The sequence below is a fragment of the Tupaia chinensis genome, unplaced genomic scaffold, assembly GCF_000334495.1.
Source record: "Tupaia chinensis unplaced genomic scaffold, TupChi_1.0 Scaffold000610_1, whole genome shotgun sequence".
Lineage (NCBI taxonomy): Eukaryota > Metazoa > Chordata > Mammalia > Scandentia > Tupaiidae > Tupaia > Tupaia belangeri.
Window position 1 is genome coordinate 1,865,938 of NW_006160129.1, and position 21,084 is coordinate 1,887,021.

At 39.5% G+C, this 21,084-nt stretch overlaps 1 protein-coding gene across 2 annotated transcripts in view; it reads right to left on the reverse strand.

The window, feature by feature from the left end:
- The window catches only part of COPG2 (coat protein complex I subunit gamma 2), a 159,026-nt gene that overhangs the window by 137,637 nt on the left and 305 nt on the right, over positions 1-21,084 (reverse strand). The window contains exons 2-5 of one of the 2 annotated variants that reach the window (XM_006158835.3): positions 20,097-20,149; positions 19,446-19,526; positions 15,674-15,745; positions 9,783-9,862 (exon numbers count right to left, since the gene is read on the reverse strand). In XM_006158835.3, the coding sequence (XP_006158897.1) occupies positions 9,783-9,862; positions 15,674-15,745; positions 19,446-19,526; positions 20,097-20,149 (286 nt within the window). Of the gene's footprint in view, positions 1-9,782; positions 9,863-15,673; positions 15,746-19,445; positions 19,527-20,096; positions 20,150-21,084 lie in introns of those variants that run through there. The other variant, XM_027775874.1, reaches the window with a different exon arrangement.

Consider the following 21,084-nt stretch of genomic DNA (forward strand, 5'->3'; position numbering starts at 1 on the left):
GCGCCCCCCGCCCCTCGCGGGGGCGGTGGCGGGGGGTGGTTTCTCATGTTCTCTTTTTCTCTCTCTGGTGAGTGCATACACCCTACAATGAAAACCTCTTTGAAAAAAGGAAAAACAAAGGGGGGAAGTTGCCTTCTAGTAATGTGAAAAACAGTTTGACCGGATTGCCAATATACCTAATACCACCTTAAACCACCAACTAAATCGCTTCTTGTATTTTTTTAACTGAGCTGTAGTTTTACACAAGCACACCTTGGTGATTTGGGAGTTCAGTGTCAGGACACTGCAATAAAGGGAATACTGCAACAGTCCTGTCAATTTCTTTGTTCCAAGTCCATGTGTTATATTTACCTTACATACTGTAGTCTATTAAGTGTGTAATAGCTCTGTGTCCAAAAAAATGTACATACTTTGATTACACAATACTTTATAGTTAAAAAAAAACACTGACAATCATTTCAGTCTTCGGCTGAAGACTGGTGGGGGTACTTGCCTCAATGTCAATGGTGCCAACTGATCAGAGCCATGTATACTAAAGGCTGGGCTGGCTGTGGCAGTTTTTTAAAAAAGACAATAACATCTGCCACATCAATTGACTTTTGTGTTCACAAAAGACTTCTCTGTAACACGTGATGCTATTTTATAGCATTTTACTCACAGCCGAACTTCTCCCAAAAATGAGGTCAATTCCCTCAAACCCTGCCACTGCATTATCAACTAAGTTTATGTAATATTCTAAATCTTTTGTCATTTAGCAACGCTCACAGCATTTTTACCAGTAATAGATCCCATCTCAAGAAACCACTTTCTTTGCTCATCCATAAGAAGCAGCTCTTCATCTACTGAAGTTTCATGAGACTGTAGCAAGTAATTTAGTCATGTTTTCAGGCTCCACTTCTAATTTTATTTGCTATTTCAATTACATCTGCAGTTACTTCCTCCACTTACATTGGCCCCTCAAAAGTCATCCATGAGGATTGGAATCAACCTGTTCCAAACTCCTATTAATATTGGTATTCTGGGGCTGGCAGATGGTGTAGCACTTATGTCACTGGACTCCCACGTGGCCAACCATGGCTCCAGTCCCAGACCAAGTGGCATGAAAATCACACCAGGCGCATTGGTGTGCATGCCCAAGATCCCAGGAAGAGAACTGAGGAAAAGGGATTATGACATGGCCATCCACCCTGGAGAGTGATTTCTCACTTTCCCTCTCACTGCATCTGTCTCTCTCTGCCCCCCCACCCCCAGGCAAGCACGCACACCCTCAAAAACCACTCAAAAAATAAATACATACGTACATACATACTGGTATTCTGACCTCCTCCCATGAATCATAAATGTTCTCAATATGGTGAATCTTTTTCAGAAGACTTTTAACTTATTTTGCCCAGATCAACAGAGGAATCACTATCTATGGCAGTTGTAGACTTATAAAATATATTTTCTAAATAGTAAAACCTGAAAATTAAAATTACTCCTTGGTCCATGAACTACAGAATGGATGATGTGCTACTGGGTAAGAAAACAACACTAATTGCCTTGTACATCTCCAACAGAGCTCTTGAGTGATCAGGTCCATTGTCAATAGACAGTAATAGCTTGAAACAAATGATTTTTTTCTGAGTAGCAGGTCTCAACAGTGGGCTTAAGGTATTCAGTAAACTAAACTCTAGATAGATGTGCTGTCATCCAGGCTTTGTTGTTCCATTTATAAAGCACAGGCAGAGTAAATGCAGCATCATTCTAAGGGCCCTGGGATTTTCAGAATGATAAATGAACACTGGCTTCAACTTAGTCACCAGCTACTTTAGCCCGTAACGAGAGTCAGCCTATCCTTTGAAGCCAAATATTGACTTCTCTTCTCTAGCTATGAAAGTCTTAGACAGCATCTTCTTCCAGTAGCAGGATTTTTTATCTACACTGAACATTTGTTTTTTTTTACTCTAACCACTTTTATCAATTTCCTAAGCTGGAACGTATGGAAAACCTGCTGCAGCTTATGTATCAGTACTTGTCGCTTCACCTTGCACCTTTATGTTATGGAGATGAATTCTTAATTTTATGAACCAACCTTTGCTAGCTTCTAACATCTGTGTTAGTTTGGAAATTTCTTTCTTTCCTCAAGACACAAACACACACACACACACAGATGCCCCTAACAAGGTCTCAGCATGTCACAATCCTCCCCACCAGCCTCCCAATCAGCCAGGTTCACAGGTTGCATGGGCACATCCAGCATGTTCAGGTTGACCCAGGAACCAAACCCAGGCCTTTCATGTGCCTCCAGTCTCACACAGCAGAGCCCTACTACCTATGCTCTCAGAGCTGGGCCACTTCAAACTTTTCTTCTGCGGCTTCCTCACTCCTCTCAGCTTTCAAAGAATTGAAGAGTCAGGGCCTTGCTGTGGATTAGGTTTTGGCTTAAGGGCATGCTGTGGTTGGTTTGATTGTCTATCCAGATCACTAAAACTTTGTCCCTATCAACAATAAGATTGTTTTGTTTTCTTATCATTTGTGTGTTCACTGGAGTAGCACTTTTAATTTCATTCAAGAACATTTTGTTCACATTAAAAATTTACCTGTTTGTGTAAGAGGCTTCATTTCTAGCCTGTTTTGACTTTTGACGTGTCTTTCTTACAAGCCTTAATGACTTCTAGCTTTTGATTTAAAGGGAGTTTTGTGACTCTTTCACTTGAATACTTAGTAGCCACTGCAGGGTTATTCATTGACCTAATTTAAATATTGTGTCTCAGGAAATAGGAAGACCCAAGGAGGAGGAGACAGACAAGGGAATGACTGGTCAGTGCAGCAGTCAGAACACACACAACATTTATCAATCAAGCTTACCATCTTCTATGGGCATAGTTCGTGGTACCCCAGAACAACTATGACAGTAACATTTAAGATCACTGATCACAGATTGTCATAACAGATATATTAATAAAAACATTAGACATATTGCAAGAATTACCAAAACATGCAACTGAGGCATGAAGTGAACAGATGCTATTGGGAAAATAGTGCCAATAGCTTTGCTTGATGCAGGGTTGCCACAGACCTCCAATTTGTAGAAAAACACAGCATCTGCAAAGCACCACCAAGTGAAGCACCACAGAACAAGGTCTATCTAGCTGTACAATAAAAATGAACCTATGTGTTTGTCCATTTTTGACAATTACGATCACCTGTGGAACCTCCTCCAAAATACAATATTGAATGTTTCCATCACCTCGGAAAGTTCCCTCAAGCCCATTTCCAGTCATTTACTTCCAACTCACCAGACTTTGGCTTCTATCACCAGAAATGAGTTTGGGTTGTTCTTGGAGTTTGTGTAAATAAAATCATCCAGCTTGTATTCTTGCATGTTTTTTATTTTATTTTATTTTTTTATATTTTTTTTACTGCCAGAAGGCTCATGTGCTTGCCAGAGAGACAAGAGAAAAAGAAAAAGAGAAAAAAGAAAGTACCCCTAAGTGGAGTGTGATCATACTACAATCCTTTTTCCCACATTTTTTCGACCCATCTGGATTTGGGGTAAATGCCCAGTGTATTTTCAAGCCTGAGGCGGGGACCTGAGAGTGGCCGTGTGGGACCAGCTCTACATGGCTGCACTACACTGCACTACATGGCTGGCCCGGTTTTCTTTTGTATCACATAATGTTTTAGAAGTTCACACATGTTGTTGCTGGGATCAGCGATACATTACTTTTTATTGCTGAGTAGTAGTCCACTGCGTGAATATGCTACTTTTTATTTTTTTAGGGGGAGACAGGCCCAGCCGCTGTGGCACAAGCAGTAGGGTGTTGTTGCATGAGGCTGGGGTCACATGAGAGGCCTGGGTTCAGTCCCTGGGCCAATTTAAACAGGATGGGTGTGATGGTGCACACCTATAATGCTAGCTACCTGAGAAGCCAGAGAGAGCGCACCTCCAATGGGGCATGGTCATAGCACAATCCTTGTTCCTCCATATCTCCATCTCTTCAGGATTTTGGGCACATACTACATGTTTTTCAAGCCACCAGGGCTGGAATTTTAACCACAGTTGGCCATCTCGCATCATGCTCTCTATGCACTGCACTTAACTGCTGGGCTAGTTCCAAGTTTATTAACTCACAATTCTGTAGATTCGAAGTCCAATGTATGGGTAAAATTACTATATCATCAAGCTTGTATCCATTTCACATACAAAATACTTTCATCTCATTCCAACATAACCAAAAATCTCAACACACTATAGCATCAATTCAAAACCTAAAATCTCATCTAAATCTCAGCAACTCAAAAATTCCAATCTTATTCTCAAAATCATCTAATTTGATGCACTCCATCCTGGAGCAAAATTCCTACCTATGAATCTGTGAAAATAATCTAATCTGGCAAAGATAAGACTTTTGGTGTACTCCATCCCGAGGCAAAATTCCTCTGTATCAGTGGACCCATGAAACTAGAAAACAAGCCCCCTGCTCCCAGTTTGCAAGGGAAGAACTGACAGAGGATAACAGTGATAGATACTCCTATTCAAAAAGACAGTAAATGGAGGGGAAAAGTCGCTGGTCCCAAGCAATACTGAAATCCAGCCAAACAACCAAAATAGGTTTCTGTCTGGGAAGAATTCTGCTTAGTTCTCAGTTCCACCCTATAGGTTCATGCCGATGTCCTCAGAGTCATCCTTCGTTTTTCATAAACGGTAGTGAACACGTGTTTACAGGTGAGTAGTTTCAAGTGCATGCTGCCTGTAGAACATTGGGGCTTTGACAGCTTCCTTTCACTACCTCCTCTCTTAGCTCTCTTCGAGTACATCATGAGCATAAGCTCACTACCTAACTCCAAAGCTACTTCCACATTTTAAGCTATTTGTTACAGCAGCACCACACTTTTAAATACCAAAATCTATACTCAATTTCTATTGCTGCTGTGTTGACCTATCATAAATCTAGAGGTTTGGAAAACATCCATTTCTTTCATCTTAAAGTTATGTAAGGCAGAAGTCCAATGCAGGGCTCACTGGGCTTAAAGTAAGATATCAGCAGGATTGCATTCCTTTCTGGAGGCTATAAAGATGAATTCAATGCCTCTCCTTTTTTCAGCTTTTAGAGGTCACACGCATTCTTTGACTCATGGCACCTTATGCCATCTTTAAATCCAGAAATACTGTATCTCTCTGATCCTGCTTCCATCATTACTTCTTTTTACTGATCCTCCTTTCTGCCCCTCAGCACAGGGGCCAGGAGATGGTGTAGTGGTTAAGGTGCTAGATTCCCACATGGCCAACCTCAGTTAGTCCCAGACCCAGCAGCTTGAAACTCACACTGGGGTGTGTACGCTCAAGCCCAAAATCTCAAGAGCATGGCGGAGAAGGGATTACAGCATGGTCATCATGTGGGAGGGAGGGGTGATTTCTCATTTTCTCTCTCTCTGTCTCTGTCTAGCGAGCGCAAAATTCTCTCTCACAAAAAATGGCCAGCAGGATAATTTAAGATACTCAAAAATAACTCCCTGTCTGCTGTTTAGCAACTTAATTCACCTTTGCCATGTAATGTAACATGTTCACAGTTCCTAAAAGTTGGGACATTGAGGGGGCTATTACTCTGCCTACCACATCTGCTAATCACCTAAAACTAGTTAGAAGCAAACCGTAATATGAGGTGTCATAACGAGGCTCAGAGGGAAGCATTAACTGCTAAAAAAAACTAAAATAAAATAAAACTCTCAATCAACAGTTGACTAATGTTTACTTTTTTTCAAGTATTAACTGAATCTAGCAGTCTAACTAAAGTTTTTCTGTTTCTATATGTGGCAAATACGATTAGATGACTAATTCTGTGCTTTTCAAACCCTCTTCCCTGGCCTAGCCCTAATACTTGGTTTATAAAAATTAAATATTCACTTTCCTGGCATCCTAAGGATGGTCATATAACACAGTTGTGCCAAATGAAATCCAAAAATTGCTTAGAGAAAATCTATCTCCTGATAAAAGAGGCAGATGGTGCTGGCACTCCCTGGCTCCCTTCCCAGCACCCCTCCTATCTTGAATGCGGTACGCTGCCAATAATTCGGGCGTCTATTTTGCAATAATGGAGTATGTACAAGAGAATTTGAGACACTAGCCTTGACATTGATAAATTTCTGAACACCAGCTATGCTATGCCTCTAGACTTAAGATTATATGAGGAAAGATGCATTCCCATCTTGTTTAAGCCATTGTTTACATTTACTTTCCTGTGATTTTCAGCTGAAACTTTCTTTCTTTCTTTTATTTTTCTGGGGAGAGGTTTTTGCTATAGGATGTGTGCTCTCGACAGAAAGCCTGAGACAGAGAGACAGAAAGCAAGGAATCACTCCCCCTGGGGGGATGGCCGCACTGATCCCTTCTCCTCCCATTCTCCTCTCGGGACCTTGGGCTTCCATGCACATGTGAGTTTAAGCCACTGGGTCCGGGACTTAAACTGTGGTTGACTACATGGGAGTCCAGTGACACAGTAATTACACCATCCACTGGTCCCTCAGCTGAAACTTTCTAATTGAAACTATGTTAACTATGTTCAATACAACTTTTTAAATCTCAGCGCTCCCTTCTAAAAATGTATTGTGTTATACACACAACCCAGATTCATTTAGGTGAGTTATAATTAAGAAAGCATTTTCTAGATAACATTTTCAATGTATTTTCTCTCTGTCTCTGTCTAGCGAGCGCAAAATTCTCTCTCACAAAAAATGGCCAGCAGGATAATTTAAGATACTCAAAAATAACTCCCTGTCTGCTGTTTAGCAACTTAATTCACCTTTGCCATGTAATGTAACATGTTCACAGTTCCTAAAAGTTGGGACATTGAGGGGGCTATTACTCTGCCTACCACATCTGCTAATCACCTAAAACTAGTTAGAAGCAAACCGTAATATGAGGTGTCATAACGAGGCTCAGAGGGAAGCATTAACTGCTAAAAAAAACTAAAATAAAATAAAACTCTCAATCAACAGTTGACTAATGTTTACTTTTTTTCAAGTATTAACTGAATCTAGCAGTCTAACTAAAGTTTTTCTGTTTCTATATGTGGCAAATACGATTAGATGACTAATTCTGTGCTTTTCAAACCCTCTTCCCTGGCCTAGCCCTAATACTTGGTTTATAAAAATTAAATATTCACTTTCCTGGCATCCTAAGGATGGTCATATAACACAGTTGTGCCAAATGAAATCCAAAAATTGCTTAGAGAAAATCTATCTCCTGATAAAAGAGGCAGATGGTGCTGGCACTCCCTGGCTCCCTTCCCAGCACCCCTCCTATCTTGAATGCGGTACGCTGCCAATAATTCGGGCGTCTATTTTGCAATAATGGAGTATGTACAAGAGAATTTGAGACACTAGCCTTGACATTGATAAATTTCTGAACACCAGCTATGCTATGCCTCTAGACTTAAGATTATATGAGGAAAGATGCATTCCCATCTTGTTTAAGCCATTGTTTACATTTACTTTCCTGTGATTTTCAGCTGAAACTTTCTTTCTTTCTTTTATTTTTCTGGGGAGAGGTTTTTGCTATAGGATGTGTGCTCTCGACAGAAAGCCTGAGACAGAGAGACAGAAAGCAAGGAATCACTCCCCCTGGGGGGATGGCCGCACTGATCCCTTCTCCTCCCATTCTCCTCTCGGGACCTTGGGCTTCCATGCACATGTGAGTTTAAGCCACTGGGTCCGGGACTTAAACTGTGGTTGACTACATGGGAGTCCAGTGACACAGTAATTACACCATCCACTGGTCCCTCAGCTGAAACTTTCTAATTGAAACTATGTTAACTATGTTCAATACAACTTTTTAAATCTCAGCGCTCCCTTCTAAAAATGTATTGTGTTATACACACAACCCAGATTCATTTAGGTGAGTTATAATTAAGAAAGCATTTTCTAGATAACATTTTCAATGTATTTTAGAAGCATAAAAAACACTTCCTACCATTGGGAACCAGCAGTTAGTGTAATGGCTATGTCGCTGGACTCCCACGTAGTCGACTGCGGTTCATGTCCCGGACCTGGTGGCTTAAAACTCACGCCGGACGCGTGTGCGTGCGTGCCCAAGATCCCGAGAGGAGAATGGAGGAGAAGGGATTGCGGCGTGACCATCCCCCCTGGGGGGTGATTTCTCGCTTTCTGTCTCTATGTCTCTCTCTGTCTGGCGAGCGCACGTGCCCTACAGTGAAAATCTCTCCAAAAAAAAAAAAAAAAAAAACTTCCTACCATTTAGATATTAACAGAAGTTTAAATAACATAAATACCAGCCACAATTCCAAACACACAGAGATAATCTACTGATAATGTATCAGGGTACTGCCATTCTGTGAGATTACATGAAATATAGATTATAACAAACTTCCATTTGACAATTTAATGAGGACTTTTTCATATCATTAAATTAAGATCATTCAAAATATTTTTAAAAACTTAAAATATTTCATAATGTGTTTATAACATAGTCAATTAAATAATTTTAATAATAGTTGACATAGGTTGTTTTATCCTTCTTGCTAGAGTTAAGTAAGCAATGTTAAAACAAGCATCACTATATCTGTCTTGTGCTTTGTCTAATTATTTTCTTTGGTTGGTTACATAAGTATGGTATTACTGTATCAAGGGACAAAATCCTTTCATTTAAAATATGTACCTAGGGACCAGCAGTTGATGTAATGGCTATGTTGCTGGATTCCCATGTAGTTGACCGTAATTCAATTCCCAGACCCGGTGGCTTAAACTCATGCCAGAGTGTGTGCGTGCATGCCCAAGATTCTGACAGGAAAATGGAAGAGAAGGGATTGTGGCATGGTCATCCCCCCGGGAGGTGATTTCTCGCTTTCTATCTCTCTGTCTCTCTCTGTCTCTCTGGCAAGCACACACACCCTATAGTAAAAACCTCTCAAAAAACAAACAAACAAAAAATGTACCTAAACTGCTTTCCAGAAAAACTGTATCAATTTATTGCTCTACTTCTGATGTACAAAAATATTTCCTTTATTGGTACTGAGTGCTTCCTACCTCTGCATTTCTGCCAATTTGATAAATAAAAACATTGTGATTTGTTCTTGAAATTTTAATTTCCATTTCCTGGTTACTAACAAAAATGACTATCTAAAGATATTTTAGATCTTTATATTGGTTATTTTATGAATTATGACTATTGTTTTTTGGAGAGGTTTTTGCTATACGGCATGTGCACTCACCAGAAAGACAAAGAGACAAAAAGACAGAAAGCAAAAAATCAGCCCCGAGGTGGGGATGGCCACGCCACAATCCCTTTACTATTCTCCTCTCAGGATCTTGGGCACGCACACACACGCGTCCAGCATGAGTTATGCCACCAGGTCCAGGACTCGAATCGCGATGGACCACATGGGAGTCCAGCAACGTAGCCATTACGCCATCTGCTGGTCCCTAAGTTATCTCTATTTTTTTAAGAGTTCTTTACTTATTAAAAATGCTAGCTAACCTTTGAATGCATTGTTCGAAATGTTCTGTGGTATTTTTAAATTTTCAGTTGTATTTACATAGTGTTATGATCATTGCTAATATAATGAAATCTATCAAAATTGTCCTTTGTGACATCTTTGTTTTTTCAAATAAGGATGGTTTTCACATGATGACCCTGTATTTCATTAATGAGTACTTTTGCTATTATATTAATTTTCTACTGGCTTTCTTATAATTAAAAAAGTAAAACCAGTAGAAAGAGAACAGAATATATTCCACTAAATAAATAAGTATCTCATCCTAAATTTTGAGCATTCGCATACCTGCTTGTGACGATTATCACATCCTCAGAGATGGTAGCCATTTCTTTGATAGTAAGGTAGCACATTCTCCTCAATGTTTGCTGAAAAATTATTTATAAAATGCAACATGTTATTTTAAAGAAATGTTTTTATAAACTAGTTGACAACCCAAGTAGATATACTTAGAAAGCTATTCTTTTTTTTTTTTTTTTTGAGGGGTTTGTTTTTTTTTTCACTATAGGGCGCGTGTGCTCGCCAGACAGACAGAGAGAGACATAGAGACAGAAAGCGAGAAATCACCCCCCAGGGGGGATGGTCACGCCGCAATCCCTTCTCCTCCATTCTCCTCTCAGGATCTTGGGCACACACGCACATGCGCCCGGCGTGAGTTTTAAGCCACCGGGTCCGGGACGCGAACCGCGGTCGACTACGTGGGAGTCCAGCGACATAGCCATTATGCTAACTGCTGGTTCCCTAGAAAGCTATTCTTTAAACAATTCTTATCTACTCAATATATTTTTTTAAGTGAGAGAGGGAGTGGGAAAGAGAGCACACAGCAACACTTTACCACTTGTGCCATAGCAACTAGGTCTGCCAAAAAAAAATCTTTTAAAAAAAGTATCTGGACTGAGGAGATATTAAGACTACAACTATTTGAGGGACCAGCAGGTGGCATGGTGGTTGTGACACTGGATTCCCACATGGCCCACCACAGTTCGAGTGCTAGACCTGGTGGCTTGCTTTCTCACTTTCCCTTTCTCTCTCTCTGGTCAAATGAAAAAATAATAATAACAAGTGGAATTAAATAAATAAATATATCTTTTTTTTAAAAAAGGATTTTAAATTAAAAAAAAAAAAGAATACAACTATTTGCTAAACATAAGTGATATATTGAAAAACATCCAGGTAAAAATTTAAAATTTTAATTAATTATATGGGCCTTTTACAGAGAGATCCAAATTTAATCTCTGACAGTTTAAGGATAAAGACATAGGTTTTTCAGAGTGATAAAGGTTTGCCCTGGAAAACATATTTTTTAAATTCTCGGGCTGCCTTTGGTGACCTGTAAGGTAAGCAGCCAGATCTTACATGGCCAACTGCAAAGTTTGAATCCTTGAGAGATAAGCCAGGTGCATATATACATACCCAAACTCCCAAAAAGGAAGGAAAGATAGAGGAGGGACTGCGGCATGACCATTCCCCAGAGCGGATGCTTTCTTTTCTCCATCTCTCTGCCTGGCATACACGCTCTCTAGCACACGCACACACACAAAACAAATCTTAAAAAATAATGTATGATGAGAAGTGCAGACTCTACACTTTCCTCAAATCAGTGTGTATCAGTGTTTTTCTTGAACCCTAAATGATTTGTAGCTAGATAAACAACTTCCATTTTCAATGATTAAAAATTTCTAGATATACGTGGACCCAAAGTCAATGCTAGGCTGATAATAACAAATTTCGCCTCACCTCGCCTACTCACCTGGACCTCTGGTTCAGTCCACACACTTCAGGCAGTAGTCAGATAACAGGTCTTAATATCTGTTCAGCCTCATTCCTTACTGAGTAACTCTTAAGTTTCTTATTAATGGAAAAACCCAAATATGAAGGGTACTTAAAAGCTTATGGAAAACACACATTATGAAAAAACTATGCATGGATTTAATTTTTTCACCAAAATAAACTTGTACTTTAATTTTAATTCTCCATGAACTTTTTGAAGTTCCCTTGTACTAAGACCCAGCCCGAGAAAATCTGGTGAAGATTACTGAGTCCAGCAAGGAAAGAGAAAGGAGTGAAGATTTCTATGGTGATTACACAGGAAAAAATAAAAGAGAAAGCCAGTATTTAGCAGACACATGATGCAGATCACAAGACTACTATAAGAAAACAAAACAAGGATCAAAGTTCAGAGCTGAAGGGACCAGCAGTTAGTGTAATGGCTATGGCGCTGAACTCCCATGTAGTTGATCGCGGTTTGCGTCCCACACCCAGTGGCTTAAACTCACGCCAGGCACGTGTGCGTGCATGCCCAAGACCCCGAGAGAAGAATGGAGGAGAAGGGATTGCGGCGTGGCCATCCCCCCTGGGGGGTGATTTCTCGCTGTCTGTCTGTCTCTCTCTCTGTCTGGCGAGTGCACGTGCCCTATAGCAAAAACCTCTTTAAAAAAAAAAAAAAGTTCAGAGCTGAAGAAAATCCCACCCTCCCAGTCCCCCATAATAAAAACCTACCATGAAAAGCAGAAGAAAACTAGAGATAACAAAAATTTTAGCTAAAACACAGAAATTAGGGGCTCAACAATAGTCATAGAGGAAATAAAAATTAAATCACATCAGAAACCTCCTCACACCCATCAAAATGGTGAAAATTCTAAAGACTAACAATACAGAGTAATGGCAGAGATGTGCTCTGAACCACTAAAACATACTACATACACAAACATAGAAATGATAAATAAAAACATGAGCAAAAGTTTAAATAAGTAGTCAAGGTAAAATAAAGGGAAATTAGGAGGTGCTAGAAATGAAAACAAATAGAGCTATGGAAGTACAAGCCCAGGATTTTACTGACATGGGAAGTAGTATCTAAAGTCTAAAAAGAATGGGATTCTAAAAGATATATTCTTTAGGCTCAAGAAAAATTATTCCAAATAATAACTCAAAAACATAACAAGGAATGAAAAGTAAAAACAAAAATGAAAAAGATATGAGTAAATCTTAATGAGCAAGAACCAAAAGAAAACAAAAAATGATTTTATAAAATATTTGTATGTAAATGTGTGCATATCTACAAACACACGCATAAATCCTTATATAATAATAAATATAAGAAATAAAAGTGTCCTAAGGCTCTCCAATTTCCCATTTGCACAGAAAAGACAAAAATTAGTATTAGATTTTGAGAAGCCAAAAATCCACATTCTCCTGGATATAATGTTTTCCTGTTTCTTTGCACACATGAGATTTTTTTATTAGGCGCTATCTGTACATTGCAAGGTTTGTTAAGTGCTGGATTTTGTTATATTCTCTTACATAGTATTAAATTCTATTCTGTCATGAGGTGTGATGGTTAGAGCATGTATTTGACTAAAGAATACTTAAAACTTGATAAAGAAGTACTCTGATGTGTCCATGGGAATGTTTCCAGAAGAGAGCAACAAGAGTTTGAGTAGATTACATATGGAAAATGTAAGCTCAGTATGTGTGGGCATGACCCAAGCAACAAAGGGCAAGTAGAAAACAAGTACCAAAGACAATGGGTTCATTCCAGAAGGAGAAAGACAGACTTCTAATGCCTTGGAACTCAAGGTATGTCTGCCTTCAAACTCCAGGATTTTAATTAGTGACTCTCTCCCATTCTCAGGTTTCCAACCTCAGACCGTAAGAGGACATAATCAGCTTCCCAGCCTCTGAGGCCTTGGTACTTGGACTGAACCACACTACCAAAATCCCAGGATGGCCAGCTCAAAGACAGCCAGTTGTGGGACTTCTCAGCCATTTAATCAAGTGAGCCTACTGACCTGATAAATCCCCTCTTAGATATCTATATGAACACTGATTAATGTAACTAATTTTTTTTTTTTAACTTTTTAGGCTTCCTTAAAGCTCAAATCTAACGTGAATAGATGCTCATTACTAAGTGATATCCTAGAAAAGCCATACCAGACGGCTCATGCATTTCCACTTTCACTGGTGGAAAGATAAACTACTCTCAGCCTCATGTTCTTCTGGCTCTTTCCTTAGCCTTAAGCAGTTTCCTTTCACATGTGCACAAATCATTTCTTCTCCAAAGAGTTAAGATATAGTCCTCAGCAGTTCACTGGAAGTTTCTCTGATGCTTTTTCTCTCTTCTCTTTCTCTTGCCTTCCTCTATGGTATTCTGCCCCACAAGCTTTCTTAGTTTCTCCAATCTTCTTGTTTTCTCAATGCAGAAAGATAACTGGGCTCTTTTTCAGTTTGCGGTTTGATGAACCGAGGTCCATAATCTGCTTCTGAGCTGTGAACTAGTGCAATCCTCACCTCGTTTGTTTTCCTTCTTCTTCGGATCACAAACCTGGGATCCAATGTGTAGAAACTATTGTGTCATGAATTTTAACTTTTTTCAGTATTTATGGTGCCAGGGTAAGTCCAGCCCCTTTATTCCTCAATGGTTGGGAAAAAAGACAGAAATGTGTGCTTAACGTCGAAACATATGATGAATTACCAAACTATTCATTTGAAATTTCTTGTGTCTTGCTTTATGGCTCAGTATGTAGTCTATTTTTGTAAATGTTTTCATTTACATTTAGTTTGGATAATCACATATTTGGGTCTAAAGCTACCATCTTATGTTTGCCTTGCTAGATCTATGTTTCTTTTCCTCTCTTGTTTTTGTTTGTTTGTTTTTCATTTTTTTTGTAGGGTGTATGTACTCATCAGAGAGAGACAGAGAGACAGAAAGCGAGAAATCACACCCCCCCCCGCCACCCAGGGGGATGGCCATGCTGCAATCCCTTCTCTTCCATTCTCCTCTCGAGATCTTGAGCACTCACACACACGCGCCCGGCGTCAGTTTAAGCCACCGGGTCCAGGACGCGAACTGCAATTGACTACATGGGACTCCAGCGATGCATCCATTACACCATCTGCTGCGCTCCCCCCACCTCCTGTTTTCGGTTATCCTGGCTTGATATTTTTAGCACTCTACTTTTTTGGACAATTAGTTGGGAAGAGAAAAGCAATTATCAGGGGAAACAAATCAATGAAAACCAATTAAACAAAAGCTGATTCTATGACCTAATCTATACAGTTTATAAATTTCTAGACCAACTTCCTAGGAATAAGAGAGAAGATAAAATTTTCCAATAACAATGAAATAAGAGCCATCATAAATTCTGCAAACAGCAAAAAAAATAAGGGAATATTAAGAACAGCTTTATGGGGGTCAGCAGATGGCAGGGTGGTTAAGGCACTGGACTCACACATAGCCAACCGCAGTTCGAATCCCAGACCTGGTGGCTTGCTTTCTCACTTTCTCTTCCCCCCTTAATTCTATCAAGTGTCCTCTGCCAGTAGATGCATTCCTTCAACCCATGTCTGAGGAGAATATATTTTCCTGAAGAGTATATAAAGGCCTCCCCTGAGACTGCTGCCTTATTGGGGACTGCTGGACTTTATAAAGATCTACTCCTAAAGCCTCTCTTATCTAGACACATCAGCAGACTCAAATCCTAAGAGAAGAAGTTGTATGGTTGGGCACAAAATGTGCCTGTGATAAGTGATATATACCAAAAGAACTGCAAAATTTGGCCAGTTTATATTAACAGACAGCTAGGAAATATATATTGCAAAACCCTCTTCCCTATATGGTTCTGTGTTAGAGCTAGGCAAAAGAGAAGTACGTGACAATTTAGGAGACAGAACAAAAGGAACAGTCATTATGCTCTGAAGGTCAACGTAGTTTAAGGTAATGAGAGACATGCAGAAGTACTGGCAGATGTAGTTGGTCCTCGTTATTCTTTCTTACCCATTCCATGTCCCCTTCCCCACTCCACATCCGGTTCTTCTCAACTGCCAGCCCTGTTGACCATCAGCCACCTCAGTCCCACCAGAAACGGGACAGGAACTGACCAAGGTGATAGCTACATGCACTGACTTCTACACTGTTCCACCCTTACAGTGCCATGCAAGAAGCAGGGTATTAACAGTAAATCTGTGGAAAAACAGCTTTCTATAATACTGTGTACTTTAATTCTTTCATTTCCACATGTATTTTAATGAGCATTTCTAAGTTTTATGAAGATAAACAACTTTAAGTACAATACTTTTAAACATTGCTAGCAACCCTCCATAACTTGGAACACTCTAAGGTCCCTCAGAAAAACAAATGAAAGGAGCTTTCTCATCTCAAAAGAACAAAAAAAAAAACTTACATCATTAGACTGAAACAATCGAGTCATTGCAAAGAAGGCTTCTGTAGCTTCCATAGTTCCAAAGTGTTCACCCTAAGTAAAATTTAAAACAATTTTTTAAACTTAAATCTATATATAAAGGACTTCCCTTTAATTCAGAAAAAATATTTTAGAACTCAGAAAAATAATCTCTTAATAAACATTTGGCCTCTTCGAGATGTTCTTGGCTTTTGATTTATAAATGCACATAGCCGTTTATTTATTCCTTATTTAAAATAATTCAGTTATCACACACCACACTTCAAAGTCCTGGCATAATGGTGTCTAACCTTTCAATAGAAATTTTTAATTTCCTTGAAGAACTGTGAATTACAAATAGGTAGAAAAAGATAGCATGTAGAACTTCTAATCAGAATAAGATGTTATTATTACACTGCCTATGAGCAGAGATTATACCTCAAAAAATGTATAATCCAACATTCAGCATAATGTCTGACATAGCATAAGAGTAAAATAAACTATAAAGAACTATTGGAAATTCCAGCAAACATAAAAAGAGGGCCAACCAAAAGAGCAGAAACCAGCTTTGCTACATGGGGAATAAAAAAAGGCTTAAGGTACTACTGTAGATCTCAAAATATGAGCTCAAGTCCCTGAAAACATGTTTTGGATCAAAGCCTCACAAACTTCTTAGGGTGTGTGTGTCTGTGGGTGTGTGCGTCTGTGGGTGTGTGTGTCTGTGTGTTTAGACAGGGTCTCCCAGAGTTGCCAGTCCTTACTCAGCCTCCCAATAGAGTTTCACAGACTTTAATGAGCATAACAAATCATCTGGGGACATTGCCAGATTTCCATTCAGTGCCCTGCAGGGAAGACCGAGAGTATGCAGTTCTAACAAGCTCCCAGTGATGCGAACACTGCTGGCCTGGGAACCATATTTTTTAAGAGCAAGGTGTTAGGATAACCTGTTTGACTAATTCAAAACATTTCAAATCATAGCTGATTTGAAATATTACCATTTCACTATTTAATTTCTCCACGAAAAGCAATCCTGCATGTTAGGCTAAGTTACTTTTCAGAGCTTTTGACTTCACATAAACCAAAACTAGTCTTCATCTACTTCCCGAGAGTATATGAATAAATTGTGATAAAAATGTTGCACATTTAGGATGAAAGACAAAGTATAAAAGTTTACAATGACTTAAATCACAGTATCCAACTTCCTCAGCAGCAAGAGATTTCCTTTGCTTTCTTTCATAAATATTTACTGAGTACTTAGAGACTCTTATCTTTTAGTTATATTATGAAACCTTAGGTCTCTACTTTCTTCTTGAAATTCAGAACTCCAGTAGAAATTTAAAAGTATTTTCCAATAAAAGTCTACCAAGAACTAAACAAAAGATAAAATGAATGTTCCCAAACCCGTTTATGTAGTTAACTGTGTTTATACTGTGCTTGATAATTCCTTATCAGGATAATTTAAATGTTGCCCCATCAAAGAAGTATTGGCCAATATACAACTTGAATATAATGTGTGCTATAAAAAGTTAAATTAAGCTATGTCTCAAGTGTTTCTAATATGTTGCCATAGAGAGATTATGCTATTCATGAATAGATACATTTTACTTAAAACCATATGCTTGTTGCTGGGTCTCCATTTGCAAATAACAAAACCTTATCAAATTTCTGGATGAGGTCTTCAGTAATAAAATATATTAAGATAGTCTCTTTAAATTCAAATTAGAAGTCATAGTCTTTGTATCATATTAAACCACCTGAGATATATAGCAGGATAAGAAATATAAAACTATAAGCTATGCATACACACACACACACACACACACACACACACACACACGTTAAATATCCCTGTTCTGAAATACTAGGAACCAGAAGTGTTCTGGGTTTGGGATTTTTTCTGGATTTTGGGATAGTTGCATATACATAAAGAGATATCCTGGGGGTGTAACCCAAGCCTAAACACAAAATTCATTTGTTTTGGGGCCAAGTAGTGACATAGTGGTTATGGTGCTGAACTCCTATATGATCAACCATGGTTTGAGTCCCAGATCCAGTAGGTTGAAACTCATACCAGGCAGATGTGCATGTGTGCCCAAAATCCCAGAAGAGAATGGAGGAGAAGGGACTGTGGCATGGCCATAACCCCTGGCGGGATGATTAATGCTTTCTGTCTCCCTGTCTCTCTAGCAAGCACATGCGCCCCACAGCAAAAAAATCTCTTAAAAAATTTTTTTAAGTCGAAAAGTTCATTCATGTTTCCTTTACACCTTATTTCTAACACTAAGAGTAACTTTATAAACTACAATATAGTATTACAGTGTTTTGGCTGCAACTACTCACATAAAGTCAGGTGAGGAATTCTACACTTACAGCAGCATGTAGGCCCTCAAAAATTTGGGGATTTTGGAGTATTTCCTATTTCAGATTTTTGAACCAGGAATATTCAACTTATACACAAAATAAAATCTACAAAATAAAATGACATTTTCTAAAGCCATAGACATTTCATGAATTTTTTATAGTGAGCCAAAAAAAATAAGAAGCAGAATTCATGAGCACAAATTATTGTTTTTGTTTTTCTTTCTTTCTTTCTCTCCTTTTTTTTTTTTTTTTTGAGAGATTTTTGCTATAGGGTATATGTGCTCTCCAGAGAGACAGAGAGAAGGAAAGCAAGAAATCACTGCCCTGGGGAGAATGGCCATGCTGCAATCCCTTCTCCTCCATGCTCCTCTCAGAATTTGGGGCATGCACGCACACTCGCCTGGTGTGAGTTTTAGGCCGCTGGCTGCAGGACTTGAACTGTGGTCGGCCATGTGGGAGTTCAGCAACATACCATTAAGTCACTAAGCCATCTAGCCATCTGTGAGTCCCAAGTACAAATATTTTTGTTTATTTTGTCTGTATATTTCTCCAGTGCAGAGGACACAGCAAATATGTAAGAAATATTTGCTGAGTGAAAACTATTACTGCATGTTTACTCTGTGTCCAGCTCTATTAACAATGCTCACCTTTACTAACTCAATTACCACAACTAATTGCATCATAATTAGCACATTATGAATAAAAAGAAGTGTATGTCACAGGCCTTGTGCTCAAGAAATTTTATACATTACCAAAATTGTTAATTTTGAAATTAAGTGAATTTTGAAAAAATAATTGTGCTAAGGCCAGTAGGTGGCATGGTGGTCAATGCACTGGATTCCCACATGGCTGACAGCCATTCCACTCCCAGATCCGACAGCTTGAAAATCACACCAGCAGATGGTGTAATAGTTAAATCACTGGACTCCCACATGGCCAACCAAGGTTCGAGTCCTGGACCCAGCGGCTTCAAACTCATGCTGAGTATATGTGCATGCATGCCCAAAATCCTGAGCGGAGAATGGAGAAGGAATTGCAGTGGGGCCATCCCCCCAAGGGTTGATTTCTTGCTTTCTATCTCTGTCTCTCTCTCTCTCTCCAACAAGCACATGAGCCCTATAGCAAAAATCTCTTAAAAAAAAAAAAGAAAAGAAAATCATGTCAGTCATGAGTACATGCATTCACGGCTAAAGTCCTAAAAGGAGAAATGGAAGAGAAGGGAGTGTGTCATGGTCATCCCATCCCCCCAAGGGGTTGATTTTTCACTTTCTCTCTTTTGGTCTCTTTCTGGCAAGCTCATGTGCCCTATGGCAAAAACCTAAAATAAATAAATATACTTTCCAGATAGTACTTCACAGCATGTTAAATATTTTTACTCCAACACATAAATATGAAGAAAGTTAAAACAATTTACCTGGTTCAGTAAGTAAAGAATCTTCGTAAGAATGTGCAAACATCTTCTTGGATTAATGGGCGTTTCATTGAATATACGAGCCTTCGGAAAACATAAAACATCATGTTACATTTAGCATGTTTTCTGCCTTTGATATCATAGATTGTATCAAATCAACTTTAATAAAATAAAAACCATTTTTAATCACAATATCCAAACACTGCTGGTTGTCTACAGTTCTCGAGTTATTGGGTATTGAAAAATTATTAGGTTGGCCTTGGTTTTCCATTCTATATTTGCTAAATACAGAAGTACTTCAACTTCTTCAACTTAATGGGCTTTATCTGTTCAGTAAGAATCATACTTATCTACATATGAATATAATGACCTTAATATCTATAATTTTTCAATGATTTTGCACTAAGCACCTCTTCTGACATTTCATTTAAAAGTCCCAACACATGCCAGAGCCTGCATGTCTTCGCATTTCTACAAGCTCTAGATATTTTCTAACAAGTAGACTCTCTTCTTTTTTCTATATTCTTCCAACTTCGTTACATTCTTTTAATTCTTATTTTGGATGTCCTGACCATTGTATCCTATGGGAGATTTGTCCACCATTCTTTAAAAAAGAATAGAAACCAAAATGCACAGAACACTTCCAAGCCATACCTCCTGTAAGACAGCACTTTTCTCGAGATGCTGGAAAGGATTGGAACCACTACCTAAATCACAAAACAAAAAAATGTATTTAATAGCTATCCTACACAAACACATTCACTTTCTAGAGTATTGAATGGGAAATCGCACCTAAGTGAGGTTGACCACTTGGGTATCACAGTGATAAGCCTAACTTTTAGACATATAAGCTGAAGGGATCATTTTGACTCGTACTGGCCATGTAGTTGCCACACTGTAAGAGTCTGATCCTGCCCAAAATGAGTGTCTCCTTTCCCTGCCCCTTTTTCCTCGAGTGTTACACATATGTGTCATTTCCACAATGAGCAAGATCAATGAGCTTGTGGTAGGGCACTTCAGATTTCTTCAAAGCAAGAACTGTTTCATGTGTTTCTAACATCTATTGAGAAGCAGAAACGCAGCGTTTCGCGGAAAATCACGTAAAGTTCCAAGAGGGATGCAGGGATGGAGTTTCAAGAACAGAACCCTCACACTATGTGAAAGCTGCTAGCAAACGCCGAGTTTTTGTCTTTTTCAGGTAGCTGGGCATCTTTCCCGGGTGCTCAGGCCCAAAGACGAGAATCAGGACAGTCGATTTCCTAGCATTCAAGGAGCACTGTTCTATGGGACAGCCCTGCCCCCTGGTAACCGGAGCCCAGGAAACACAGGAACACTAAAAGGTATAAGGCACCGCAAAGTTCATACACCCTGCCCGGTTGACCCCAGCCTCGAGAACAGAATGCTCCCACTCCGGGAGCACTGCCCCAGTGCCCTAACCAGCACCCTCCCCCGCTGACCGCGCACGCTCGGTCCCGCGCCTCGGCCAGGGGCCCGATGAAAGGGGCGACAGTGCCAGCAAGAGGAGCGCAGGGGAGGTGGGAGAGGGGAGAAAGGAGACGGAGGGGGCGGGGCCGCCCGAGACTGCGCGTGAGCGCCGAGCGGGAGCGCGCGGCCCTAGGGGAGGCTCTGGGCCCGGGGGAGG